Genomic DNA, 23,073 nt, shown 5'->3' with positions numbered 1-23,073 from the left:
AATTAGTGCGGGAAACAGCTGTTTGCGCTCAAACTTTCTTGTGTAATAGTAGTGTGACAACAGTTTTGAAGTGTTCGACCAATCACAACAGAAATTGTGATAGGTCGTAATTGGTTTTGCAAAAATGAACAGTGCAAGAATAATAAGGGGTATTTCTGACATACAAGCATGTAACCCTATTCTAGTAGTACCCCAAAATGCAATTATTAACCCTAAAACAGCATGATATTGGATATTTAACACTTTTTATTCAGTACTAGTTTTCGGCTGTGGAGATGGATACAGGAGAGGCTAAACTTTGTATAGAACCTTCCCTGCACCAATTTTTCAATGAGATGAATGATAGTGTTGTCACTGAGAGTCCTGAAGGTCCACTTGGGTTGTCCTCACAGAACCGTCCAAAGACGTCGCCGCGACAGACATTCAGAGGTCAGGAGGCCCCTGACAGCCAGCACAAGTCCTCAAAAGACAAAACACATGGGTTATTTTTGTTATTTTCCATGTTTCATGCCCATTATTTGTAATAAATGTATCATGCAGCATACAAAATGGTCATCTATGGGGTGAATGTCAAAGAACAGCTTTTATTGAATTGTTGTATTTTATTCCACTTTGCTGTGACTCAGAAAAGTATCCCTGACAAAAATGACGAGCACAAAATCCATTTTTCAGGTTGATAAGTATTTGTGGACATGACTCAGGAGGAGCTGGGAAGTGACTTTTGTGGTCACATATTAAGGGTGTGATTGTAATTGATTAGCCTGGCACGATTCGGGTTGAGCTCTTAAGAATAACTCCATTGGCCATTCCAAGTGGCAAATGGAGAAATGTACTATTTACTATCTCTTCATATAACTTTCATTCAGGAGACAAATATCTCCAAAGGGACATTTTCAGATCATTAAGGAGCAGCTAGGCGCTAAGCAGCTTAATCTATGATGTTTACAGGCTGACTGATATTGGGATCAAACAAGAGACCTCTCAGCAGGGAGTCGACACTGAAGCAATCCACTATCCAGCCCTCTACCAGGAAGCTTTCAACAAAAAGGCTATGTATTCACTATTCATTGTACTTTCAAGACTAAAACATGAGGAGATTTGGTTCCTTTTGCAGCTCTTCTAAGACCTCTTGATCTCGACCCGTTGAGAGATCTATTAACGTTGGATATTGTAGTAATGGGACACAATGGCTGAGAACTTGTGTTTAATCACTCATATAGAGTAGACATAGCTAAATGCTCCTTTTCACGCACATGTCAATATGGCACGTCAGCTGGTAAACATTTAAAACTGAACAAGAAAGAGAACTGGACAAAAGTAATGAAGTCATTTCTTTTCAACAAATGTAAAACTTTTTTTGTTTTTTACATTGAAAAAGGGAAAGTTCACGGAAATATGAACAGTCAACTATATTATTGAATCAAACATGCACTTTGTACAACAGAACGGGCATTGAAGATAGGTATCATAATCATCTTACGGCTATTTGATTGTTTCTTTTAAATATAATGCAAAAGTACAATATAATCTAACAATTTTATTTAAATAGATAAAATAGGTCAAAGCTTGTTTCCGGCCATACACAACGTGTCAATGTAAATCTATACGGTAACATTTTTATAAAAAGTTGAATTTGAACGTTTATCTTTAGCGTATAAAGTTCTTTGTGCATATTTATAGCCTACATTGGTTTGGATGGTATACTTCTGGCTCCAATGTCAAAATCTACCAACAGCATCGTTTAACATGAATACATTCTTTAACTTCTAGAAAAAGTGATTCAAATCCAATACTACAGGAATCCCAAAATATCAAGTGTAAACGCTCCGAACGCTGCATTTACAATATGTAGGATAGCAAGCTAACAGCATCGAAACAGTCTAAAGAGAGCCGGAACAAAAGGACTGAGAGAGGTTTGAGTCATGGCCGCCGGTTTGAGTCTCCCCTTCAGAAAGCCAGTGGCTACTCTCACACCATCAAAATGACATTCAGGAAAACACAAGCTGACAACACGGCCGCAAATCAGAGAGTTAAGACTGGCAACAGAAACCCTTGCAGAGCCACCACTTCCCTAGCTGGGCTTTACAAAATCAAAACACCAAGACACACACAGTTTTGATTCAAAAAACGATATTATGAAATTATAGTAAAAAAAAAAGAAAAGATTGCATGTATCATCACACAGATAAATGCAGGAGATAAGGGGGGCAGGGACATGAATCTTCATTATGGAAATATGCTGCAGGCATATTGCTGAACAATTGATCCGTTAAGTGCACAACACATGAGCTGTGTTGTATGAAGGTAATGGCCTATTTCTGCTGGAAAGAACCAGAGAAAGGGACCAGGTCCACTGGCTCTGGTTTGGTCGAAGCAACAACATGTGTGTGTCATATGAACACCCTAATAGACAATAACATACAAATATAGGTTGTCAATAAACTCTTCCATTGCAATTTGATCAGAGGAACTACACTATATAGGGGTTCGGGATTTCGCTTTGGGAGAAAGTCTGTGTTAAGGCACCCATCTGCATAACAGACGGTCGGCTTAAGGGGGGGGGGGGGGGATTTTATATAATTGGAGGAAGAAAAATGGTTGCTGGTAATCGTTTTCCTGGGCTGGATCAATGGTTAGGGTCACGTATGATCATGTGCAAGCATTGCATGTAAACAACCACTTACATACAGGAACAGACTGACATCGATGGCTCTAAACACGCTACAAACAGGGCCTGGACAGAGACACTAATAAAGGGACACACATCGGTAATGGCTCAATAATATCCACCGGTATACAAATGGCATGGAGACCATTTCAAAATGGGTCTCCGGAGAGCGGAAACAGTCCTCAGGGCGGGGGTCCGGTGGTTAAAGACCCCCAGGGGAGGGGGGAGAGGTTAAGGCTAGGCAGTCGAGATGCGAGCCCCCCGCCAGGGCTCTCCAGGTTTTTGGTTAAGGTTTAGTAGTAGGGGGTTATGGCTTTCCACGGTCTCTGATGCAATACCTGAGAGCTCAGGAGACACACAGGGCACTCTTCTGTACATAAGGTAGGTAGGGACCATCCATTAAACATCACGTCTACTATCAGGTCAGAAACAGCGAGATTTGATCTTATTCCTGGTGCGTGTAATCGTTAAGTGCTTAAGAAAAGGGCAGCACCACAGATTCATTGTTGCAAACCAGAGAATATTCACTGAAAAAAACACATATTTATACACACACAGAGAGAGAGAGAGAGAGATAGAGAGAGCGAGAGAGAAATACACACAAAATAAGGGGGTTAATTCGATTCCTTGCTTAATTGACTTTAAGTGCTACGAATAACGCATCTTCAACTGCTTTTAGTGAACAAGATCAGCTGGATTTGGGCCATGGTCGAATATAAAGCCAGTTTTGACTGCTGTGCTGAAGGCAGCCAACCTTGGCAACGTTTTGACATTTAACTTCAGAGTAAAGACTGTACATAAAACGATACATAGGTACATAGATACAATGTAGGACAATCAAGTTCTGCCCTTTAGCAAGGGCATAGTGGGAAGGTAAAACACACATTTTAACCAAAGCACAATTATCACAATTACAAAACAACACAGTTATAAAAATAATATAGGAAGGAGTCTAAAACTCATGACATGAAGTCATGTCACTTCAGTTGTGGATTATGCTGTGAATGGAGTTGATTGTTCGGTGCATTATGAGCATAACTTGCATGTCCCACAAAGAACAATTGGATCCTCTTGCTGTTTGAACTTGGGGATTACACTTGAGAGAGCAGGTTGTTCTCCGCAGACATGCCGTTCGACAGTACACACAAACAACAAGGTGGGGTTCGGGTGTGGACAGCGATGACCGGCTTCCAGTCAAACCGTGTTCTTCATCAAAAGCCCAACTCAGTGTCCCAATCACAACTGAACTGACCATTGCAATGGATCACCTTACATCTTCTTTTTGTTGGTGGCGAGCCATGAGAAAGTAATCCAATACTATGACAGGGGAATGATGCTCTTCTGTAAATGCCGTCCTGAGAACCAAGAGGTCCAGTGGTGGTGACGGACGTTGACAGACAGTTCACGTCAACCCCCCCCCCCACTGCAGTGTGGACTCGGTGTCAGCGACGCCATTAGCTTCATCCCAACTGACGAGCACCAGCGGGGCGTGTTGGAGGAGGAGGAGGAAGAGGTGGCGTCGCATGGCGGTATTTGTGTTCCTGCAGCCCAGCTCGGGTCAGTGTCTCGTGTCGCAGGCCCGAAGCGCGAGGGAATGTCTGGTGTCGTCTCCGGGTGGGCCGCTGAAGGCCGGGTCCTAGATCTTCTGGGGGTCCGGGGAGATGGGGCCCGGCGTGTTGGTCCCGTCCAGACTGTGCACGGGGATCTGGAACTGCGGCGGGAGCACGGACGGGAACTGGGGACACAAGTTATGCAGGGAGGGGGAGGGCAGAGGGTGAGCCAGGGGGAGGATGTGTTGGAAGAACATGAAAGAGAAAGCACACATAGGCCCTGATGCACTCTTATCTTAACTGGCGCGTACGCAAAGGCTCCCGGACACGGATATTTAGACAAGGTACAATATAGTCAGACCAATTTCTTTCATGGCACGAGTTGCAGTGTCAGAGGTCAACGGACGCTTTGTGTCTAGTTAGGGGATCCAAGCCCAAAGCGACACAAGGTCACAAGGTGTACCATTTCGACTCGCTCCTCGCTTGAAAGGAACTGGACATATCTGTAGTCAATCAATGCTGATCATTCCAATCCCCTCCTATAACTGATACATCCTACAACTAAAAACAGCAGGCCATCCCGCACCTCTCTCCCAAAAGTCCTATAAGGACATGGAACAGCCATGTCAACAAAACTTTTCTAAATTGACAACTCCCAGAATATTAAACAAGTATATTGACCTGCTGGCCATACACCTCAAGTCAATTTGTACAATGCTTAAAGAAGGATTAGAAGAAAGACAAAGGCTGAATAAGTAGGGCAGGTTTCCCAGGTATAACTCAGCTCATTGACTTCCTTTGGAACAACCTTAATACAGCAACAACTGCTCGGAAAAAGAGACAAGATGGAGCGCGCCCCAAAGAAATGCATAGAGTAAACTAATTCAAATAAAAGGTCTGCCTTAAATTACTTGTTAAATGTTAAAGTGGGCTATTCATAACATAAGTTAAGCCTCAAAACAACCTACACGGTGTCCATAACCACTACACGAACAGTGGTTATCTGTGTGGAAAAGTGATCAGTGATGGGTAGCAGTGTGTAGTGTAGTAGTGTGTAGTGTAGTAGTGTGTAGTGTAGTAGTGTGTAGTGTAGTAGTGTGTAGTATAGTAGTGTGTAGTGTAGTAGTGCAGTAGTGTGTAGTGTAGTAGTGTTGTAGTGTGTAGTGTGTCGTAGTGTGTGTATTGTTGTAGTGTAGTAGTGTGTAGTGTGTAATGTGTAGTGTGGTAGTGTAGTGTGGTAGTGTGTAGTGTAGTAGTGTGTAGTGTGTAGTGTGTAGTGTAGTAGTGTAGTAGTGTGTAGTGTGTCGTGTGTAGTGTGTAGTGTAGTGTGTAGTAGTGTATAATGTGTAGTGTGTAGTGTAGTGTGTAGTAGTGTGTAGTGTGTAATGTGTAGTGTGTAGTGTGGTAGTGTGTAGTGTAGTAGTGTGTAGTGTAGTAGTGTATAGTGTAGTGTGTAGTAGTGTAGTAGTGTGTAGTGTGGTAGTGTGTAGTAGTGTGTAGTGTGTAGTGTAGTGTGTAGTAGTGTGTAGTGTGGTAGTGTGTAGTGTAGTGTGTAGTAGTGTAGTAGTGTGTAGTGTGGTAATGAGGGTCTGACCTGGAACAGGTGGGCCCCCTGGCGCCGCGTGGCCGGGCTGAGGGGGGCGACCGGACTGAGGGTGCTCCAGAAGTGGATGTTGGACAGCAGGGGGCTGGGGGTGAGCAGCAGGGTGGGCGTCTGGGGGAGGGTCACAGTGAGACACTTCATCAACAACACACCTAAACCTAACTCAGTTACACACTCACTTGTCCCGTTTGGTCTTTGACTTGTTTTCTAGAAGAGAAGCTATTATTGACAAATGATTTATTTGAATTCACAACTTGAATATCTCCAATATCACAGAGCCAAGTGTTGATGAGATGATAACAAGATCAGGTGACGGCAGCCTAGAGGTGGGCAGGGGGTGAAGCGTGGGGCAGGCAGAAACGGCAACCCTCTGACGCTTAGAACCATCGTTAGATTAAGTAAAGCGATGCACCAGCAGCCACCTTTTCCCTGCAGTCACGGTTTGTACGACTGAGCTCACCTGCTGTGGGTTCATCTTTAAAAACGCTAAGCAGGCCTGTTTTTGGCAGAAGGCCTGGATGTGAAGCCAGTGGTCTGGTCACAGATCTCATGAACAAATGCAGTGAGCTGGCCCTCCCCTTTGTTAAACACACAAAGAGCGGGGAGAGAACGAGAGCGTATGACAGCGAGGTAATTTAATAAGATGGATGGACAAGGGCACATGCAGTCATTTGGTCTTCGATATGCCACCCAATTGCAAATAGACCTTGTGCAAAACAGGATGTTTGTGTTCAGCTGACGGAGCTGGACAGCGATGCCACACAACACCACTGCCCTCTGGAGGTGGAGAGTGAAAACCTGGGGGTGCTGTTTAGTTTGCGCTATGCAGTGGTGTACCGGTCATCAGGCATACCGGGACAAAACCTTGTGGGCCGGTCCCAGCCGACTATGTCCAGGCCTAGATGAGTACAAGGCTGAGTTTTCTTTCAGTTCACCCCTAAAACTCCTAACTAAACTCACTGACTTGATTAGTCCAAAGGCAATATCATAACCATCTTAAATGAATCAACCAGTGCAGTATAGCTGTGATAGATTCCTCCTCTGGCTAATTTCACTGTATGTTATTATTTTAGGAATATGGGCTACACACAACAACAGCAGTCTAAACAGCCTTGAAACATACCTCCATGCATACTGTGGGTCAAATAAGAACATCATTCGGCATAGGGTCAGCAATAAGAAAATAGGGGGATGGCTATTGATGGGGATATTTGTGTGTATGTATTCTTTTAACAGGGTACATACACCACCTATGTAGTCAGTTCACCTACATGATATACACTATCCATGATCTGTATTAAGGTTCACAGATCTTAACCCTTCACAGAGATTGTGGAACGGAACTGAACAATAATCAACTGTGTGTAAAGCTACGGCCACACGTTAGGCAGGTAAGAGGCGTAGAAAATCGTATTTTTTGCAAAATGGAACCATTGGTTTAGGCGCGTATATGCGTTACATGCGCTAATTAGCGCGTTAGGTGCGTTAGCCGTGTTTTTACGCACCTTACGCGCCCGACGCACCTACGCGCAGAGTTAATTATTTTTTTACTTTTTATGCTCCTACGCGTGGCGCTTAGCCGCGATAGCCAATCAGCATTGAGCTTGACCCGACGTTACTGGAAGAGAGACGGAGGACGCACAGAGGCAGAAAGAACATGGACGACCAAGTCATCGTTTCAGTGTGTGCTTTGTGTTTCCTACGTTCCTCGGACTCCCACAACAAATACAGCTCAGCGACGGTGGCGATCTCAGCCACGATTTTGGCGTCGACAACTTCTGAAAGGTGAGTTTTTGACCAACTCAGCATTTGCTTGATTACATTTGTTTCTTTGATTATATTTGTGTCAGAATTGTACATATTTGTGTCCTAATCATGACCTCAGAGAGGCATGAACCCTTAACAGCATGAATAAAACAGCTCCCAACACCCATTCCCTTCATATATATTTTTAACTTGGAAGATCAACATTTGTCACTACAGTAAAACGCCTCCGTTGACTTGGACGTTGCCCCTGGTCCTACCTGCAGCATGGCGGGCGTGAGCGTGGCCGTGGGCAGCGACGGGCTGCAGATGTTCATGGGGGAGAAGTCCGAGGCGGTGACCAGCAGCGTGGGCGCGCTCAGCTCCAGGACCTTCGGCGGTTTGCGCATCTTTCCGGCGGCGGAGGCGGGGCCGCCGCAGATGGACGACATGCTGCTGTCGGCGTCGCCCCCCGACATGGAGCCACCGCTGTCCGCCTGCAGGGGGTGGAGGGAGTCGTATTAGAAAGGGATGTCATGCTTTTTAGACTCCTCCCTCTGCTTTAGACCGTTATATGACGTATGTTTAACGTCTGCTGAGCTAGGAAAATCGTAGTCCGAGCCAGGGGGAGTATTCGCGCCCCGAGAACGCCCAAAATAAGTATGTGAAACAGCTTGTTTACCCTCAAACTTTACTTTACTAACAGTGTGACGTCAGACTGCAGTGGGCGGTGCTGAAGTGCAGAGGTCCCGCCTCCCGGCTACCCGCAATGTTGACAACTTCTCAGGGGTGTGACACAAGCGCAATGCGTTGGGCCAATCGCAACAGAGAGAGCGTGCTGACCAATCACAGCAGACTGGGCTACACTGGAGGGGGGCTTTAAAGCGACACAATACAAACCAGAACGTTTTTGAACAGTGAGAATAATAAGGGCTATTTCTAACACACAGGCATGTAACCCTATTATAGTCGTACCCCTAAATTATTTAATTTAGGGGTACGATTTCATGCTTCTATGTTTCATCATTTGATGAACAATAGAAGCACGAAATGGGACCTTTGATGTCAATAACAGACATCTTGGATTTAGAGGCGTGCAGGATTTAGAGAGTTTGTTAGTATCGTGCTACAGAGGACGTTCTAGCAATTAAGGTGATACGGCCCATGCATGCTTCCAAAGTTGTTTTCTCTGCCGAATCTTAAATCACCATTACTTAGCTAAGGGTTAGTACCTTCAATAAGAGTTAGGCTTCCTGGACACCTATAGTATAACGCAACGCTGTGTGTGTATGGTGAAAGAAAAGAAAAGCGTCCATTATTTACACTCTTTTACTACTACTTGTCATACTTTTTAAATTTCAAACATTCGTTTTGAAGAGTGTAAGTAAAAAAAAAAATTCTCAACACAAAATCCATAAAAAAACCAATTCCTAATGGATAGTAATGGAGGCCAAGCAATACCTTTGTCATCCAATAAGAGCATCAGTGAAAAGATATCCCACATATAATTCACCCAACTCAATTACATTAAGTTCGGTGCCATGTTCTCATTTTAATCGTATGTTCCCTTCTCGCCTTTAGGGACAGGCCACTGTTGGCATGTTGTCCTACTGTCTTCCTAATCATGAAGTCACTGTGTTGACTGATTGACGACATTCATTGATTTTGGCCCAACATCCAAGAAAGTATTCAGCGAAGGGCCGACTACTCATTTAAATGACATGTGGATTAGGGCCCGACCGATTCATCGGCCTGCCGATTTAATCGGCCGATTATAGCCTTTTTGAAAAGAATCGACATCTGCCAAAAAGACGCCGATTACAACCGATTTTTTTTTATTTTTTTTTAGAAATGTTATTGCGCTTAGTATCCTGCAGATTGCGCTCCTACTCGCCTTGCTTACTAACAACTTTAGCTGGAGTAAAAAAGAGGAGATTGAATTTTACCGTACAACATGAAAGCATGCTCGCTCAGGCAGCTGCGCACTCACCTCACCAATGTACACAAGACGCGTTGTTTGAGCATGTTGTGCCTGTTTTTCTTTAGGTCCCAGGCCATGTTAATTTGTTATACTGTAGACTCTAACGGTGAGACCATACTGCTCAGCACGCACGTGTTAGTCACTGCTCACGAGCGCAGCACATTGGGAGTTAGTTATTTATTTTACATTTTACATTACACTCATTTTTGACTGTAAATGTATTCTAAAACACTCAAAGGTTCTGCATTCAATTCACATATTCGTCAAAAGTGTTTAAAGTATATTTAAGGTATCAAAAACGACGTTTTATAGCCTTTTTTTATTTTATTTTTAATCGGCCGATTAAATCGTAATCTTAATTTTTCTCTGAAAATAATCGCCATCGGCACTCAAAAATCAATATCGGTCGGGCCCTAATGTGGATGATGCATGTCAGCGTACTACATTTCATTTAGCACAGCAAACAAACACTACAGAAAACCTCTCTCACGTCTCTCACCTAACGCTCCTCAAACCTGAACCACAATTTCAAACCAATTCAATGACTGCATCATTATAATGGGTATAACGCAATATGCATTTTAACATTTAGCATGTGTTTCAATTGAGCGGTTTATGGTAGCTAGTGTGTAACAAGCAGCTAGTGTGTAACAAGCAGCTAGTGTGTAACAAGCAGCTAGTGTGTAACAAGCAGCTAGTGTGTAACAAGCAGCTAGTGTGTAACAGTCAGCTAGTGTGTTACATCAGCTAATGTGTAACATCAGCTAGTGTGTAACAGTCAGCTAGTGTGTTACATCAGCTAATGTGTAACATCAGCTAGTGTGTAACAGTCAGCTAGTGTGTAACAGGAAGCTAGTGTGTAACAAGCAGCTAGTGTGTAACAAGCAGCTAGTGTGTAACAAGCAGCTAGTGTGTAACAGTCAGCCAGTGTGTAACAGTCAGCTAGTGTGTAACAGTCAGCCAGTGTGTAACAGTCAGCTAGTGTGTGCGTGGTTAGTATTTGTTCACTGGCCTTCATCTCCTGAGACTGAGAGGATATGGACTCCAGGTCGCTGTCAATCACCAGCTCCTGGGAGGAGTCAGGCAGCCGATTGGGGGAGGTGCCCCGGGAGGCCAGCTGTGATAGGCCGATATGCTGCTGCTGCGGATGGGTGTGATGGTGGTGGTGGTGATGGTGGTGGTGTTCTGAGGGGCGGAGCTGTTCTAAGTAGAACACAGCCTGAGATGGTAGCGCCGAGGAGTGCGCCAGGATGTCATCCGCCCTTGGGGGAGGGGCTTGGAGGGGATACATGGTGTGATTGGACGAGGCTCCGGGCTCCGCCGTGACCTGCGGAGGGGGCGTGTCCGAGGGCGCGGCCGGCTTGGGCTGGGCGTTTCCAAAGCGTATGACCGTCGGCGACACCGAGGGCTGCTGCTGCTGCTGCTGCTGAGGCGAGGTGGGAGGGGAGGGGGGCCCGGGGCCCGGGGGGGCGGCGTTGGCGTGGGTCGGGGTGGGGGGGCCCCCCGAGCTCCGGTCACCCGTCTTCTCCGCCGGGTCGGCCATCTTGATAGACTTGAAGAGCTGCCGGCCCTTCTGCAGCGAGGTGAGCGTGAAGGAGGTGTAGAGGCCCGAGTGGATGTAGTCGTTGCGGTTGGACTGCTTGGCCGCGCCGGAGCTCTGGCCGGCCGCTCTGGCCCTCTGGTCCCGGTCGCACAGCTCACCGTCCAGTGGGGCCCCGTCGAGCCCCCCTTGCTCGGACAGCGGGGTGAGGCCTGCTGAAGCCGCCGCCGCCTCGCCCCCCTCCATCCGCGCTCCGGTGTCCCCCGTCAGCATGTCCGGGTACGACACGAAGCGGTAGACAAACTTCTGGCCATTCACCTTCTTGATAATGTTCTGTGGCCAAGGAGGAGGAGGAGGGACAGACGAAGGGTCAATGAACAAGAAGATGATACCGTGTCTATGGAGCCATAGCATTTTAGCTATAGAAGCAGCTGATTTCAAGTTGATTGTTTGTAAGGATGTATGCCAGACTTTTAATGTGTTGACTCTAACTTTTTATGTGACTAAACCCTAACTAAATACTTTATTACATTTTTTTACTTTAGCTGTTTTTGCTATTTTCAACAATATAGGGATGGATAGGGAAGAGATCAAAACTATGAAAAACACCTTAATATGTAGTAGCGTAGTAGTAGTATGTTTGCTTTGATGACAAATCAGTCAATGACAGAAAGACTGTAGTGTTGTACACAGGTTTGGGCAAGTACAGCTCAATCAATCCAAAATAAACAACATTCCATAGATCGTTGTGGAATTAGTTGAAAAGGCCCGTCAACCTGGAACCTTTCAAGCCTGTTCTCATTCATAAGGGATAATAACACCAGCCTCTACCAATGGGAGTTCTAGCCTACCGATTTCTCAAACATGTATGAATGGCAGTAAAGAGTTTAATATGAGGCGTCTGAGCAGTTTAATAGGAGGCGTGACGACAGCTACTTGGACTCGTCTTCAGTCAAGGCAATAAATACTAAAATGACACAGGTATGGGTATGGCTCTTTGAAGTCTATTATTAACGATAAGCCTAAGGGTTAGGCTATATCGCTATGCTCCACTTGCTGCAATCCTATTGATGGGGGGGGTGTAGCCACAAGGTGACCCGGTAACCCAAAACTGGCTGAAACAATGAATGCATGCAATCGAATGCATTACACACAAATAGGGCAATTGGAGTGCCTATTCAAATATTATTAAAAAGAAACTCAACTTTGTTCAATGAACTTGCAAATTGGAACACAATCATTCCATAGCAGTGGTACCATGTAACCCACTAAATCATATTTCATCTAAAATTTGTTGTTTTAGGATTTAACCTTCATTTAAAACGGCATTCAATAACTATTTTTCCAAAGAACTGCGCGTTGTCCTGCTTGTCAAGGAGTCAACTCCCCACAAACAAAAAGTGTAGGAGAGCTTCAAAAGCAGTGCCTTTTCACTCCTTCCTGCCTGTGTGAAAGTTAAGCAGACAATTATGCTGCTGCCAAACATACCAGGGAGCAGACCCAACCCTGAACGCCCACAGAAGCAGGCTGCATTTAGAGCCAGGACCACAGCCAGAGTGGGAGGCAGACTATGGCACAGCGAGAGAGAGAGAGCGAGACACACAGAGCACCATAAGGACACTCATATGGAAATTAGAATGCTGCTTGTTTGCAAAAAGCCTACAAAGAGCATGCATCTTCTCAAGCAAATGTACACCATTTGCATTTACTCTGTGACATTGGTGTTGGGGAGTTCCATGCCCTCTCTGAGGGTATTATCTACTAATCCTCAGATTGAAGCAGAGCCCGATCTGAAAAGCAACTGACGTCAAACTAGGAGATTGAAAAAAATGGTTACTAAAGGTCAAATTACTTTCTTTTTATACACAAAAACTACAGTAAAGACAGTAACTCTCGTATAGTCTTCCTCGATCCAACCGTGAGAGCGCACAACGCAGAAGAACACATACACACGCACATACACACACACAAGCACACGCGCGAGCGGCACCTTGTCGTAGTAGTAGCGGAGGGCGCGGCTGAGCTTGTCGTAGTTCATGTTGGGCTTATTCTTGCGGGCGCCCCACAGCCGGGCCACCTCCTCGGCCCGCAGCAGCTTGAACTCCCCCTCCTCGTTGGTCCAGCAGATGAGCTGCTTGTTGCTGGTGTCCTGCAGCAGCTGGAGCAGGAACTGCCACAGGGTGACCGAGCTGTCCATTGGCAGTCACTGGGGAGGACATGTGGAATTAAGAGGAACACTTTGACATGTTTTAACCTGGACCCAATTCTTCAATCCGTTCTATTTGAAAATAAAATTCACTCAGATCAAAATTGATGGCAAAATAGCAGGGTTGAGTCTAAATATTTGAATATTATTCCTCAATTTAGTATTCGAATGCTTTGTTTATTAATTATTCTTCCTTTATTTAATTGATTCAAAACTTCGCAAAATGTTTAAACAACCTGATTACTTTGTGATAATTGGTAGTAGGCCTCCTCTTGTATTATGGAAACCTTGTGTTTAAGGCTGTGTTGAAGCTCTGCCATTACCAAGTTGGAATGATGAGTGGTTTCGAAGCCACTGACGTGATACTGCTTTTATGCGTTATTAAAATGCTACTCTTACAGGCAGTAAAAGATACACACTAAGAGTCAACGTTGTTTCTTTCTTGTTTTCTCAACCAAATATTTGGTTATTCGTTTGGAAACCTAAAAAAATAAATGCTTGAAAACATGTAGTAAGAACAGCAACAAAAAAAAAAGAGGGGTCAAGGATGAAAATCCCAGTTATTGGTGAGCTCTGTTCAGCTGGAAGCCACTGGCTATATTTAGTTCCAGTTCTTCTGACTCACAATCAGCAGCTCTTCTCTGATTTTGAATTTTCATGTCACCATTATCACCGTATATCTCAGGCAGCAAAATAGGCTAAAATATTTACTGTTGCTTCAAAATAAAAGACAATATATTGTCCTATCTTATATAAGCTAAATCTAGAACAGTATGCAATAAGAGGAGAGCAACACAGAAAAGGCACAAGTTTAGAAACTAGGACACTTTGTTGTACCTTTTATGTCAATTGTTTTCAGAATGTTACTCAAGAATGCTTTCATATACATGATAAAAATATACTAATTTCATTGTGTAAGGATGAGAATACCAGGAAGCTTAATGAATAAACATACACAAGGAGCTACAAGGAGCTACAGGGAGCCCGGAACACACACACCCATCATTGTGTGGCTTAGAGACATCCATACAAAAAGGACCGTTTCAGATAGAGCTCAAAGATACAGCAAGCAGAACTGATCCTTCTGGATGCTTTCTTCCCCCTCTCCTTATGGAGGAACATTTGACTATGTACAATGTCATAGATATACATAAATAGAGGCACTAATGTCAAATAAGCAGCTAAGAAACGTTTGGCAGCTTGGAAATTGGAACGCAACGCAAGTACACATTTTATAATCGGGATAAACCGATAAATGCAATAGTAACAATTCTAATGGTTTACAGATCACATGTTTGTGATTTTCTACTTGACAAAAGATATGATTATGAATTATCATCAAAATAATTACAGTAAAACTGGGTAATCGATTGAACCTTTCCATCTTTGCATCCTGGACAGAAAATGAGCTCAGAAGAACCATTGATTGTCTTTGTGAATGATCTGCATCCCAAGGTATGTGGGAATGGACAGATCAGGTGTTTTAACGCCGACGTTGAGCACCCATCTTCTTGTGTGTGATAATAAGCCGATCTGATTCCAATCCCAGATTCCCCCACTGTGAAATATGGTTGTTTCTTTTACAAATTACTGTAAACTGGGGCAGCCTGGTTAATAAACCCAGTGCTGCCCCAGATAGCTCCTATAAAACATATCACCTTATTGTGGAGGATAATGAAGATTATTTTATAATATATATATATTTTTTATTATTATTAGTATTATTATTCACCCTAGGTTTTCAGACCCACTATTCATGCTATTTTCATTGGCTTTCTAGCTACAAAAAATGACATTTGTAGAAAATGAATATATGTATTTGTTTCATTAACAAACTTCTGCCGCCAGCTGGCGGGTTGCTCCCCCCGCCGGAGCAACCCGGCTGCAGCCGAGCTGGCGGCCGAGGGAGTCCAAGTATATGTAGGGTCCGAGAGGGTAAATTGGGGTGCGAACTCAGGCCGGTATATTAGTGTAAACGCGCGGACCATGCCGGGAAAAGGGAGTGCATAAGACAGGCATATTTGGCAGTGTAAAACATTCACAGATTAATATAGCACGGCTTTGGCAGATCTTTGAAATTGGAACGTCTAGGCTTCACAAAAGCCTTGTTTTACATTTGCAGCATTATGCTTCATTCATGCTTTTTAGAGACAGAATTAATTAAGAACTATCCCTTGCATCTTCAATTAAAGCAGTGGAGTAGCCATTTAGTCCAACTAAATCAGAAGGAATAAGCAGGGATAATTATATTTACATTTAGTTGACGCTTTTATTCAATGCAAAAGTAAAATTGTCAGAAGAAAGAGAAACAATATATCGCTGTCGGTACAGTAACTTACTTTACCAACAGCAACTTACTGTACCAACAGCGATATATCGATATATCATCCTTACTGTCAGTAGGGATGTAGAACAAGTGCCAAGCACTTACAATTATTAGGTTAACCTATTACCTGTGTTCAACAAAATGAAAAAAATGCTACAAAATACAATTTGTGTGTGCCATGAAGTACAAACATACAATAAGTGGGTACATTAACTGCCAGGGCGTACAGACATAATAAGTGCGTAAGTGGGCTGTTTTACGAGACTAAAGGAGGAGTGGGATAAGGAGGGAGGCTATGCAGTGTCCCGGTGTACTCTCAACAAGTGAGTCTTGAGTCTTTTACAGAGAGCTCGCTCTACCATTGTGGTGCCAAAACAGAGAAGAGTTGTTCGTTTTTTTTGCGATCTTCGCTTACTCTCAGCGATGGAGAGAGAGAGTGCTCAAGCTGGGGAGTGCAGTCTGAATAACGCTTGTGGATAGGCAGAGACAGTTGAGCACCTTGTAGGCTCATATCATTGTTTTGAATCTGATGCCAGCTACTACAGGGAGCCAGTGGAGGTCACGTAAAAGGGGGATTCACACTGGAGAATTTAGGTAGGTTGAACACGAGTCATGCAGTGTTCTGGATACAAAGCAGTCTTGAAGGACCCTGGAATAAGGCCTAAAGGGAGGGAGGGTGGTGAGAGGGACAGGGAGAGTTGATAATGGTGGTGAGGAATGGCATGGTGTCGCTCAAGTCTGCTTGGAGAAGGGAGGAGAGGATCGGATCAAGGGGTCAGGTGTTTGCTTGGTTAGACTGTTCTGAGGAGAGAGGAATAAAGTGTGTAAGGGGGAGGAAGGATGGCGGCGGGGGTAAAGGAGGAGCTGATGTCCTTCACCTTCTTGGTAAAGTAGGTTACAAAGTCATCAGCTGTGAGGGAGGAAGGAAGGAGAGGGGGAGGGGTGAGGAGGGAAGAGAACATGGAAAAAAGCCTCCTGGCGTTGGTGTCAGAGAAGTTTTTGTCTAGTAGAAGGCAGAGTTGGCTGTTCACACAGTGGAGGTGAAGTCTGAGGCGAGGTGAAGGTAGTGAGAGAGATCACCAGCACAGTCTGATCTCTTCAATTTTCTCTCAGCTGCACGTAACTCTGCTCGACAAGCCTGCAGAGATTTGGACAGCCAGGGGAGAGCTTGCGCTGGTCTGGAGTGGAAGGGACAGATGGAGTCCAAAGAAGAGGAGAGGGAGGATAGTAGTGAGTGAGTGTCGGAGCCCTACTCTGTAGATAGTAGATTTAATTGTTCTAGAGATAGAGAGAGGGGCAAGGTACGTAGAACCTTGTGAATATCACATCAAGTTGGTTCACGGCCCTGTGGGTGGGAGGAGGAGGGAAGAGTGTAAGGTTGGAGGTGGCGAAAGTCTGTTCATTCAGGTAAGTGCAACTTCTCTGGCAGGATGTTGCAGTCATCCAGGATAACAAGTCGCGAGCCATCCTCAAGAAAGCAGCTGAGGATGGCATCCATCTCATCGAAGAAATCATGGAAGGGTCCTTGTCGATGATAGATAATCATAATGTAGAGCTTGATAGGATGGGTGACAGTGACAGCATGAAGTTTGAATGCAGATCTGGTCAAGTGGTCTAAGTGGAAGGACCTGGTAGTACCGCTTCGGCGAGATGAGGAGTCTAGTCCCCCCTTCTCGCCCCAATGGTCTTGGGGTGTGTAGGAATGAGTTGGGGGGGAGAGGGCAAAAGGAGTGGCAGAGTTCTCTGGAGTGATCCAAGTCTCTGTAAGGGCCAGGAAGTTGAGAGTCAAGACAAGAGGGAGGCGAGGGATTAGATGGGGTCCGCCTTCTAACCAGCCAATTGGCAGTTCCCCCCCCCCCACCAGTTCAAGGTCAGTGAAAGTAGTGTGTTGGGTAGCGCAGATTGGGTGGGTTGAGCACCAAGAAGGGGATCCTCATGGGATAGTCTCCGGTTAGACATCCTGACAATGATTAAGGTATGGCACATAGCTACGATGGCTGGGTGAGATGTAGTGTTGGGAATCTCTTGGCACCTCACGATTCGATTCCGATTATGAGGTTGATTAGATTCTAAAACGATTATCGATGCATCCTAATGGAACAAAAAATTGTATGTACATTTCCTGAGTTTGCTACTCAGAGTTTGCTAATCACTTCCTACTTTTGTGATGATCATTAAAGACATCAACAGATTAATTAACTTATCTAATATTTGAATAGAGAAAAAGCTTTTGTCACAAATATGACTTTCTATAAACAATGAAATAATCAATGCAGCTTGCATTACAACACAATATGGAAGTATGTAAAACATAGGTTTCGGTTTTCTTTTCTATGTCATTAAAGAAAAAGCTGCTCTTAAATTAGAAGGAGTTCTTGTGTCTGGCTGTGAGTTTGCGTGCATGCTATGCGTAGGCTGATTCGCAATCGTGTCTAGACAAATCAGATTGCCCAATACACACTACAATACACACATTAAATAAAAAAAAATTAGTAATTTTTTAAATTACTAAAATTATCCCTCTCCGGCGAACAGAATTTTGCAGCAGGCGAACAAAAAAAATAAATAATAATAATTAAAAAATAAATAATAATTCTGATTATTAATTTATCGGCATCGAGACGGAATCTTTCTAGAGAGAATCGCGATGCATCGAAGCATCGATTATTTTTCCCACCCCTAGTGAGATGTAGCCTCTGCGGGAGTCCCCTGAGGAAGACCATAGAGACACCCACTAGGCCCTATCTTGCATCCGGCGCAAGTGACTTATGCCGCTTTTCCACCGCACATGTAGCTCGACTCGACACGACTCGACACGACACGACTCGACACGGTAGCAGCACGGGTGCTTTTCCACCGCAAATAGTACCTCCTGGACGTGGGCGGGGTCGGCTGCGCGAAAGGGCCGTGACGTATTTGTGTACGCGACGCAAACAACACATACGCAACCCACACATGGACAGAACCCACATAACAACAATGGAGGACATCGATCACATTACTATTATTAGCTGGCATGTTGAAGAAGTTGGAGAAGTGGAACATGTTGGCTGCGGCGCTGCTATGGATGTTACCAGCATGGTTGCCATGTCGCTCTCGTGACTTCGTCACACTCTCTGGCCAATCAGTCGCCGGCCGTCTGCAGACGTCACCTTTTAGCATCGGCTCAGCTCGCTTGGAACCTAGAGCGAGTAGGTACTAGAAAAAGCAGCCACTTCAGGTACCAGATACCATGGTACCGCGGTGGAAACGCAAAAAATGCGAGCTGAGTCGAGTCGTGTCGAGTCGTGTCGAGCTGGTACCATGCAGTGGAAAAGCGGCATTAGTCACTGGCGCATGTGTCATTGCTAGTTTACAACTGGCGCAGAGCGTTCTTTTCCCACCACCGCCACTCGCCGGTAAATTAGGGATTGATCATGCGCCCCAAGGGGCGGTTCGGCGGAAGGAGGAGGCGTGTTCTGGCGCAAACGGTATTTTGCCGTTTCTGAATACCATTGCGCTACTGACCAGGAAATACCTGGTTTAAAGTCAGTGGCGCGTTGTTCAGATGCTATTTTAAGGGCGCATGCATACATGCGCATGCGATGCATACGGATTGCTTGTGCACCTCGCACATACACTTTGCTTCTCTCATCTACCTAGCCGCACATTCTTGGTAAATTATTTGGGAAAGAACAGCTGATGCAGCGGTAATAAGTTGTACTTTTAAATCAATGCATCTGCAAACACCGTACAGCAAACACATATTTTCTTGACACAGACATCGTGTAGGCCTACATGCCCATAACTTTTAGGATTGATGAGTATTTGATCGTGAAAAACATTGTTTTACCGCGAGTGAGTGTTAAAAAGAATGAATGAATGCGGGCGCGCGTGTGTGCTCTGTTTAAACACACGCAAACTAAACACGTAACGCATAATACAATCAATGGCAATGTCTATTACCGCGGGGACACATGCATATTAGGATAGCATACAATACTGATAAGAAACAATTTTTATAATGTATTGCGTATATCATTAAATAGAACCACAGTTACCGCATATCATATGATACGTTTTCTTTGGCGAAATTTATTTGAGGACTCAGTATTTCTGAAGTTGTGGAAGAAAACCCCTTATTCCATGTGTGAATTAGGCCATATTATTTGGCAATAAACTGAGCCATTTGCAGTTTGAAATTCATGTGCATCTGTCTCATCGGAGACTGCAGACGCGCTGTCAAAATATCAACTCGTCCGATTCAAATGCGCTCATGGCTCTTAAAGGGAATGGGAGCTGGCACTCTCATTGGTTTGTTGGACGTTACGCCCAAACCACACCTACGGGTAATTAGGCTGCTTCAGACCAACCCTTTTGACACTTGCGCCGCGACGCAAGTGTCATTTATCTGCCTGTAAAATAGCGATAGCGCCGTAGAACCGCCCACAAAGCTACTTGCGCTTTGCGCTTCCCACTTGCGTTTCAGACCGTTAAAATAGGGCCCTATGTCTTCGTTTGACCAGGTCTTTGTTTGTAGGGGCCTTACGCTGACGCTAGGAATGACTAGCCCTTAACAAAAATGTGCATGTCCGAATAATGCCTTTGAATAGTAGTGTACTGTACGCCTTCTATTTTTTTGCGTGAACTTTAAAAGAAAATACAAAAGCGATTGCTGCCCATTCTTCAGTGAGATGCAGGCAAGTAACTGCATCCTATAAACTAGATCAGCGAAATGGTGGTATAAGTGTAGACCACCTTGATCGAGAGACTGGCATATTTAAATGCAGGAAGAACATTACTATTCTCAGTGACCTAACATAATAACCGGGCGTCTTGTCATGTGATCAGCTCCTGCAATCTGCAAATTTCTAGTTAATTGGCAGATCATGTGTTTAGGGCGTATATTATCTGATAAAGATTGGAGCATCACTAGTAGCAATTCCTCCTGGAAATCCATTCAGCCTACTTTTCTATGTGAAAATAATCTCAGAAATAACTGCTGTGCCTTTAGTCATTGAACTTAGAACAATTGCACCTTGGCACACGCAATTGCATGTAAGAATTATCCAAACTAACTTTAAAATGCCTGAAAAACAGGGAGCTGACCTTACCAAGAGACAATAAAAACACATTGAGACTGTTGCTGAAATGTCAATTGTACTGTAGTACACTTTCTGGATATAATACTGCAAGTGTAAATAACTTCTTGTTGAAGGTACTCGCCATATCTTGTGTAGCAAATTAACTTGGCACACCAATTGGCCCGATCAAAAAAGGTAGGTTTAACAGGACCGTCTCAGTGGTTTGATTGCTCACTCATTACCCACACCATTCATATCTAGTTCAGTATGACTAGATGCCTTCGTCTTTGACTACATTTAATTTTTTATTTGTTTATCTCACACCCAACCTATATCTATCTTGGCCTGCAGTCCTGAGTAGCATTTTTCTGTTATTTTTTGTTTAACCTCTCCATTTTATGACAGGGACAAAAATGCAGGATAGATATTGCAGTGTACGCCTTGTTCTTAATTTGCACAATGGGTCAAACACTTCGATGTCTTGTTCAGATCTACAATGTAAGATATTCTTTGAATGCAACCCCAAAACAATCAGAATGTATAATAATAAAAAATAATAACAATTGTGTGTGTGTGTGCATGTTCTTTTCACACATTGTTATGCCATATTATTTGTTATTAAGTGTAAAAGACTCCCATATCTGCCGCTCTCATTTAACCGGTTATAGCATCAATATCATGCTGCCTGTGTTTTAAGTCCACACAACTAAACATTAATTTGTTGGCCATCCTTTTTTGTTCCATGGACAAAAAAGGAAAAACATTCATATAAATTAAATAACAATATTGGTGGAATCAAAATCCTGAATCCAAGCCCTTGCAAGGAGTGCAAACTTATTTTTGGCACAGCACTGTAAAAGGGGGTCCAACTGTAAATCTTATCAGACAACGATATTATGGGTCGACATTGAACATTGCAATCATCTTCATGTTAGAGATCAGAGTGCTGATTTTTGCTGTGTGTTTAAGCATGGCATGTAATCTTCTTATGAGGAGAGTAAATCTGCCCTGACTCATCCAGACCAGCTGGATTGCAGACACACAGCCCTCCCCACTCACAATCTGTCCCAATAGCACAACGCAAAAACACATGTACAGCGGATTTGTATATGAAGCTCAATAAAACAGAACAAAAAAGATGTATTCAATGCTGCAAGGAAATATAAAACCCAATCCGTGTGACGTCTAATATTTCCACACAGGTACACTACAGTTAAAAAGTTTGGGGTCACTTAGAAATGACCTTATCTTTTAAAGAAAAAATATTATGATGAAGATAATAATAAATTCATCAGAAAAACAGTCTCGACATTGTTAATGTGGAAAATGACTATTCTAACTGGAAATAGCAGTTTTTTTAATGGTATATATCTACAAGGGGCTTAGTTTGAGGGAAAAGTGCAAACACTTAAAAGGACAATTTAACGGATTGCTTGGTTACTTGACCACCACAACCTAGCAGTGGTTGTTTGACCACTACAACCCAGCAGTGATTTTGACCACTACAACCTGTGGCTCAGGAGGTAGAGCGGGTAGGCTGGTAACCGGGAGGTTGCTAGTTCGATCCCCGGATCATCCTAGCTGAGCGTCGAGGTGTCCCTGAGCATGGCATCTCACCCTGATTGCTCCTGACGAGCTAACTGTCGCCTTGCATGTGTGAATGAATGGTTGAATGTCAGGCAATAGTGTAAAGCACTTTGAGTGGCGAGTGGATATCAAAGTATGTTATAATATAAATGCAGTCCATATAGCACCCAGTAGTGGTGGTCGGGTCAATCCGAGGCTCGGTGCAGCACTGTCAGACCACTAGTTGGAGGAACTACTACTACCAGCTCCCAGCGTCAGTTTCAGGCAGGAACAAACACAGAACCCATGACACCGACAACCCAAGCCAGCATTTGAACTACATGCAAACCCTCCACATAGTCTAACACATCCAAAACAATCAGTCTAACGTTAGTTTTCAGCTGTTTTGGTTTAAGTTACGCGTTAGCTTAGCGTGCTAACGTTACCTCGTCGCTGCTCGTCTTCACAGCCGCAGATATGAACGCTTCTTCCCCCGCGGCCGAACTGTCCCAGAAAAACATGGTTAAATCCTTAATGCATGGATCCACAAACGGGCATCTTTCAGACCTCCCTACACCCGGATCGCACGGCCTCTGCCCGTCCTGACGATACGTTTGAACAGGAAATTAAAGCCATGCTGAGATCACTTCCTCATGCGCTGCTGCGGAGCCCATGGCGCGCTGTTATGGTTATGGTTACGTTATGTGATTTTATTGTTCTCGTTATGTTATGTCATTGATATCGTTACGTTATTGCTATGTTATTGTGATGTTATTGCTATGTTATTCTGATGTTCTGGTTATGTTATGTGATGTTATTCTGATGTT

At 44.1% G+C, this 23,073-nt stretch overlaps 2 protein-coding genes across 2 annotated transcripts in view; one reads left to right on the top strand and one right to left on the bottom strand.

The window, feature by feature from the left end:
- Positions 1-1,710, top strand: part of mfsd4aa (major facilitator superfamily domain containing 4Aa) — a 25,903-nt gene extending 24,193 nt beyond the window's left edge. Inside the window, exon 10 of the mRNA XM_060063323.1 lies at positions 393-1,710. Within this exon, the coding sequence (XP_059919306.1) occupies positions 393-445 (53 nt within the window). The 3' untranslated portion in view covers positions 446-1,710. The remainder of the gene's footprint in view (positions 1-392) is intronic.
- On the bottom strand, positions 1,188-23,073 carry elk4 (ETS transcription factor ELK4). Its single transcript, XM_060055103.1, has 7 exons — positions 22,693-23,073; positions 13,076-13,291; positions 10,346-11,418; positions 8,318-8,324; positions 7,846-8,061; positions 5,813-5,932; positions 1,188-4,403 (listed from the first exon to the last, which is right to left on the bottom strand). The coding sequence occupies exons 2-7, from the start codon at positions 13,280-13,282 to the stop codon at positions 4,305-4,307; spliced, it is 1,722 nt and encodes a 573-aa protein (XP_059911086.1). The 5' UTR covers positions 13,283-13,291; positions 22,693-23,073; the 3' UTR covers positions 1,188-4,304.

The sequence above is a fragment of the Gadus macrocephalus genome, chromosome 1 (genome assembly GCF_031168955.1).
Source record: "Gadus macrocephalus chromosome 1, ASM3116895v1".
Classification (NCBI taxonomy): Eukaryota; Metazoa; Chordata; class Actinopteri; order Gadiformes; family Gadidae; genus Gadus; species Gadus macrocephalus.
The sequence above is the reverse complement of the archived record's forward strand: the minus strand, read 5'-3'. Positions and strand labels throughout refer to the sequence as shown.